Below are 7,072 nucleotides of genomic sequence, written 5' to 3' on the forward strand. Positions count from 1 at the left end.
ATCTGGTTATTAGCAACTTTTGCAAGGTGCTAAGAAAAATCATAATAGCTATTTTACCTACAGCAGAAAGATGTCATGTTTTGTTTAGTTTGTTGAAAGGCAAATCCTGAGCTCAGTGGAAAGCTAGCAGTCACCGAACTGAATAATGATCCCAGAATGCTGTATGCTGAATTGCAAGATTTAAAAACTGACAGTAAAGCGCTGTCTCTACTTATTAATGTCACCAGAAGGGTTTGACACCAGAACACTGAAAACATGGTATATAATTTCCATGTCTGAATAGTAATTCAATACTGGCTCCTATAGTACATTCATGGTAAAAATGCAAGCTAACGCTCTATCCATTCTAGTGATCTAAGATACGATCTAATTACATCTAACTTCAACTCCTCAAAACCAAACTTTAAAGGCTCCACCAGATGTCATATTCAGTACAGTGATAAAATATATATAATCTCTAGGGTATTTCTGCAGTCACCAAAAAAGAAAAAAAAAATTAGACCATCTTTCTTCATTTTGTTTTGTTTTGTTTTGTTTATGTCATGTTCATTGCTTTCATCAGGTATTATACCTCTGCAGAAACTGAAGACTTAGAGTACCAGTATTCTAATATTTTTTTCCATGACTATATATTTAAATAATATAATAATAAAAAATACTTAAATATCTAAACATTTTAAAGGAAATCAAAAGCAAAAATGTTTAAAAGAGCAATACATACCTGTAGGTACTGTACAGTCCATTTTGTCCAAATGATGTATTTAAAATCTGAGCTTGACTTAGCTAAAGCTTCAGGGTCTTTACAACCGTTTGTGATATTACTTTTTTAAGGGACAGTTTGTATTAGAAGAAACACCATCTCATGGTGAGTACAAAGGATTTAAACAGACTGCAATTAAAGATAAACTGTTTTATTTTAAACTGAACAGACACATTTTGTATGTTCTTACTAATGTTATCAAAAGTATTGATAATCAGAAGCTATATATTAAACACCTTTTAAAGTATGAATCTCTTTCGGGCAGCTTTTACTAAATTAAGTTTTACAGAAATTTCTGGTGAAAATATACAGTCATCCAAGAAACTGTTTGGGGATCTGAAACATTTCCTTCGTCTGAAGGGTTTTCTTCTGTCCAAAGATAGTGAGGGAGAGGTTCTAAGCTTTAAAGCTGTTAGGGAAGTGCTGTTTTGCAGATCTAAATTTACATGTAGATTAGACTCCCTAACAGCAGTGTGTTGTTAATGCCACTGTTAGCCTGCCCCATGGGGAAGCTGTCTGGTCACATGCAGGAAGGTGTGAATTGGGTTGAAACTGACTGGGCATCAAGCTTAATGTTGTGTATTATTAAACGCTGAAATCTTAGATGTCCTTTTCTTTTGGAGCAATGTTTAAAAGATCAGTTTAAAATAACTTATAATGTACCAATGGACAAGACAACACAGACATGTTGTCCCTCTATGCCCGCTGTTACGCCGCTGCGCCCCTTTGCTAGTGTGGATATACATAGGAAAATATTTTTTTAAATAACATTATTACAGAAGAAAAGGTGTTTTATGTAAAACTTATTATACTGTTTATTGTCATTATTAAAATGTCAACAATTAGATGACCTTGTGCCACCTAAAGATAAGGTTAGCTTTAGTAACATCAAGACTTACATTAACCATCCATCTTCTGTATGTCTTTCCAGGATAATCACCTAAAATACCTGCAGGATGACACATTTATGGACCTCCACAACCTGAGCCACCTGTTTCTGCATGGAAACCGTCTGTGGAGCCTTAACCAGAACACCTTCAGAGGGCTTCGAGCTTTGGACCGTTTGCTTTTGCACAAAAATCAAATAGAGTGGGTTGACCGTTTGGCATTTCATGACCTGAAACGCCTTACAACCCTATACTTGTTCAACAACACGCTCATAGAGTTGTCTGGACAGTGCCTGGACATGCTTCCTGCATTGGAATACTTGCGCCTCAATGACAACCCCTGGTCATGTGACTGTAAAGCTCTCTCACTCTGGGAATGGTTGAAACGTTTCAGAGGTTCTACTTCTTCGGTGGGTTGCCAGGCCCCACTCAATATGGTTGGAAAAGACTTGAAGGAACTGCGTAAGGAGGACTTCTCCAGCTGCTCTTCAACAGTATCTGAGTCCAGATCTCAGACTAACAATTTATCTGGTACCGTCAATCCATCTATGAACCGTGGAGTTGCAGTGGGCTCTGGAGGTCAGACCCACATTGTGGATCCCTCTAGGCCGGGGCCACCTAAAAACTGTACAAAGTCTGGTAACAGAGTGAGCAAGAAGAAGGGTGACAATGAGGTTCACCACTCAAAGGAGGTGATGTCAGACAAGGAGGATTCCTCCCCTGATTTCACAGAGGGGGGGAAACGTGACCACACATCCCCAGATGGAACAGTCACACGGAGAAAGCACAAGTGTTCTCATCGGACCACTGTTCGTCCCCCCAGTGGGGTTCAACAAGCCAACAACAAGGCCTCCTCATCCAAGACTTCACTACATATCCAAATCTTCTTTTTGGCCTTGATAGTGACAAATATCGACCATATTCTCCGCTGACCTTCATTGGGTTTATCAAATCAAACAAACAGAAAAAGCAAAGCACAGCCCTCAGACCTTTCTCTTGCTCCTGCACTACAAGGCCTGTGTCTTTTATGTATGTGTGTGAATGTGATTATATGTGTAAATGTTGTAGGGAGCTTTATTGTTCAAACTGAAGATGACATAAAAGCATCCATCATCTATAAGAGGAAGATTCAGAGCACAAAAATCTGACAGAAAATAATGGAAATTGAATGCACACTTAGCTTGCACTGCCAAAGTCAAACAATGATTTCTTCACCATACATCTTGGTCTCTAATTTTTTGATTGCTTCTTTACAAGGCTAGAGTTTCAAAACTATAAAAAGAAGGCAACTGTAAAAGACAAAAAAATCAAGGTTAGCTTTGGCTAAATTACTTTTAATAGTCGACAGAGCTTTAGCTTTTAGTTGAATTGTATAGAAACCAGCATCAATGGCGGATGTGGAATTAGCCATTAGTTGAATTGGAGACTCTTGTTTTTCTTTTTTTTATGTCTTTCAATTTTAATTCCTAAGTCAAATCTGCTGTTTAACTCAATATCAAACTTAAGGATTTGGAATAAAAATCTCTTGACTTTACATTTTATTGGCCATAAAATGAACAGCCATTAAACACACACAGTGTATAAAGCTTTAGCAGATGATAAAACTCTATTCCGTAGACATATTATTTTTCCATCTACTCTACCTTCTGCCTGCACAGTTTTTCTGCACATAATTCTTTCTTCCATCTTCATTAACATCTCTTTTGTTCAGTGCAACTGAAGATTAAGCTGCTAATTATTTCAAGATGACGAGGATTGCCATTTGCTATTTTCATCTGCTTGGAAATGTTCGTCTCCTGGGGGGGGTGGGAATCAAGCTGTGAATATTGAGGTGTCTGTCTATATCTTGTATAAGACGTTGTTCATTTGATTTAATACGACACAAAAAGGACCTATAGATACATCCCTGTTGCAGGGCCAAGAGGAGCCTTAAAGGTCAGAGGTGAACTATCTCAGTTTCACAGTGTGGTTGTGTTGAACTTCTCCTTCCGCAGTGAGGACATCCCTTCCTCATCTTTAATGAGGAATGCTTCATGTTTTTTCTTAGAACACTCAACCTCAAGGTACACATGTAACAGGACTTATTAAAAATGTGGGTATACCTTAAAAAAAAAACTCTTTGGTCAAAACAATCAAAAGAACAATATGAAATTAGCTTGGCAACTCAGATATAACTCATGCAGAGTTATTCCTCTTTATTTACCGCTGCAATTGTCCAAGGATACAAGGACTTGAGAACAAAACATTGCTTTTGAAGAGGGTGCAGTGAAGTGCAGACTTGCAGGACTTCTCGCTGTACTTCTGGAGCCTTTGTGCCTCCTTTGAAATATGTCATGAGTTTAGAAAAAGTTTGTATGAACAATGTGAACTGTATCAGTAACAATGGAGACAATGGACATCTTTCAGTGCTGATAATAATCATTTACTGTATTAATATGAGAAAAACAGTATCAGTGATATCAATGATGATAACAGGGTTTTATGTTCCTCCTTTTGGGAGGAGCTTTCAGTTTTAAATTGTCAGTTGACTTCTTTATTTTTCTTGTTATATTTTTAGATCTGTCTAATTGTTCCTCATCCCTTTTTTTTTCCTGTTCTGCTGTATGCTGGTTGATCTTTTATTTCTTTACCATGAATAAACTCTAAATTATCATCAAAAACATCAGTACAAAAATGTTTATAAAGATATTAAAATCTATATCTTCTTATGTCTACCATTGCAGTGTTTACGACTGTTTATTATTGCTGTGTTTAGCATCATGTTCACGTGGAAAAAAACCTCCCTTGAAATAATTTGAAGCAAAAATGGATTCTGTCAGCATATTTAGTTTTTTTCACAACCCAGTTCCCTGTTATCGGTCTGTACTTTGCAATCTTCTTTCCTGATTAGATGCTGCTGGCTAAACTGTTTCTGCCTTCATTAACTAGACCTTCTTTCCCTCTACATCTGAAGGACTGTCTTACAATGCAAGGGTAAATATTACTCTTTATAGCAACCATTGAAAATAGGATAAAATCCTGACTAACTTAGAAAATGAACCCTTCTCAGTTCTACTTCAATGCATTTAATAGACAATTTTAAAATATAATTAACATTTAAGGAAATTTCTGTAATATTGTATAGACCTAATAATTAAGAAAATTAAATCTTTCATATCTTCCACCCCTCTGTGTTACACCAGGTTATGCTTTGGCTGATTTTACTTACTTATATTACTGTAGACATTTTTCATATAGAGCCAAATCTAGACATTTCAATACAATTTATGAAAATGCAACCTTTTTGTCCTCACTTTCTGACTTTTAAATCACTAAAATGTTCCTCTTTCTTTTTTGCAAGCAGTAAAGATTATTGCTCAGTATCAGAATAACAAGACTGAGATTTTGTTTTCCTTCTTCAAATTCAGATCAAATTGAAGATGTTTCCTTTGACTTTAAAACACTTGGAAAAGCTTTAATGATGAGTTCACCCATTTGTAGGGTTCAAAATATAACTGAGCTTAATGAAAACACACCTGTGAATGTACCTTGGACCTTGAACTTTGGACCTCCTTTGTCTGACATCAAGGAAAGTCAGAATAAAGGCTGAATATAGGAAAATAAAATTGTGGAGCCACAGGTCTGGTTAGTGCTTGGCTATATTCTTCAGATGTTTGAAGGTGCCCCATTTATCTGTTAAAAAATATAAACAATGTAAAAACTATGGTATTCTCATTATAATATCATTTACAGTAGAAGGGAGAAAGACTCTGTGTTGCAGAAAACGTGTTCTGGTGCAAAATGTGAAATTCGACCTCAAAGAAAAAAGCTTGAGGCCTCGTGAAGATGTTACATGAACCCTGATCCCAGCCCAGCACAGTTTTGGTGCAGTCAGTACACCATGTCTAAGTCTTATGCGGATCTGGTAACACTTACATTGATGGGATCCACAAGTGGATTTGTTTTGTACTAACATGAGAGAGAGGAAAAATCAGCTATAAGGAAGGCATTACCTTGAAAGAAGACATCCAGCCTGCAGTTGGCAAAGGTATTAAAAGAGAGGGAAATGTTCTGTTTCTGACAGCCAAACATAAATCCACCAGGTCTGGGCAAAATTTAGGAGAGCATCAGACCTGGAAAACCGACCTGTGCAGGGGTGTTTTTAGCACTAAACTGGATTAGATCTAGGCCACAGATGAGCCATAGGTTCTACAAAGCTTCTTCTTTGGGGGTTGTTCTGATCCAAATTCATAACAGTTTTGTACAGTTGTTTTAAATTTAAAGCACATAAAATAAAAATATATTTTTTTGCAAAAACATCATATTTGAGTGTAATACAAAACAAATTCCACAACAATAAAAAAATTAAGAACATACAATGATAAAAATTACATTAAGATCCTTATTATGAAGAACCCCTATATACCCATTTTTATGTCTCTGTGCTTTTAAGGTCATTTAAATGGCTGCTTACAGCCAAGGAAAGGTATGTTCAATAAAACAAATAAGGAGAAAAAATTCACAGCTGAGCTTGAAGTGAACTATATGCAGCTACTGTAAATCCCAATGAACATTAGATAGTACACTGCTCAAAAAAATCAAATGAACAATTTGAAAACACATCAGATCTCAATAAGGCAAAAAATCATGTTGTTTATTTATACTGATATGGACTGGCTGATGTGTTAGGAACAAAAGGATGCGACATCATTTGATGGAAATGAAAATTATGAACGTACAGAGGGCTGAATTCAAAGACACCCCAAAAATTTGAGTAAAAAAACTATGCGTCAGGCTAGTCCATTTTGCTGAAATTTCATTGCAGCAACTCAAAATGGTATTCAGTAATTTGTATGGCCCCCACGTGTGTGTATGCATGCCTGGCAATGTCTGGGCATGCTCCTAATGAGACGACGGATGGCGTCCTGGGGTATCTCCTTCCACATCTGGACCACAGCTTCTCCAGACCCTTTCTCATCTGTCACATGTGCTCAGTGTGAACCTGCTCTCATATGTGAAAAGCACAGGGCACCAGTGGTGGACTTGCCAATTCTGGTGTTCTGTGGCAAGTGCCAATCAAGCTCCACAGTGCTGGGCAGTGAGCCCAGTAGAGGACGTCGGGCCCTCAGGCCACCTTTGTGAAGTCTTTTTCTGATTGCTTGGTCAGAGACATTCACACGCAGTGGCTTGCTGGAGGTCATTTTGTAGGGCTCTGGCAGTGCTCCTCCGGCTCCTCCTTGCACAAAGGAGTAGATACCGGTCCTGCTGATGGGTTGCAGACCTTCTACGGCCCTGTCCAGATCTCCTGGGGTAACTGCCTGTCTCCTGGAATCTCCTCCATGCTCTTGAGACTGTGCTGGGAGACACAGCAAACCTTCTGGCAATGGCACGTATTGAGGTGCCATCCTGGAGGAGTTGGACCGCCTGTGCAACCTCTGTAGGGTCC

General features: G+C 37.9%; 1 protein-coding gene across 1 annotated transcript in view; it reads left to right on the forward strand.

Moving 5' to 3' along the window:
• The window catches only part of rtn4rl1 (reticulon 4 receptor-like 1), a 221,164-nt gene extending 216,860 nt beyond the window's left edge, over positions 1–4,304 (forward strand). Inside the window, exon 3 of the mRNA XM_015383061.1 lies at positions 1,692–4,304. Within this exon, the coding sequence (XP_015238547.1) occupies positions 1,692–2,579 (888 nt within the window). The 3' untranslated portion in view covers positions 2,580–4,304. The remainder of the gene's footprint in view (positions 1–1,691) is intronic.
• The last annotated feature ends 2,768 nt before the right edge of the window (positions 4,305–7,072 follow it).

Source organism: Cyprinodon variegatus, unplaced genomic scaffold (genome assembly GCF_000732505.1).
Source record: "Cyprinodon variegatus isolate N-32 unplaced genomic scaffold, C_variegatus-1.0 Scaffold14, whole genome shotgun sequence".
NCBI lineage: Eukaryota > Metazoa > Chordata > Actinopteri > Cyprinodontiformes > Cyprinodontidae > Cyprinodon > Cyprinodon variegatus.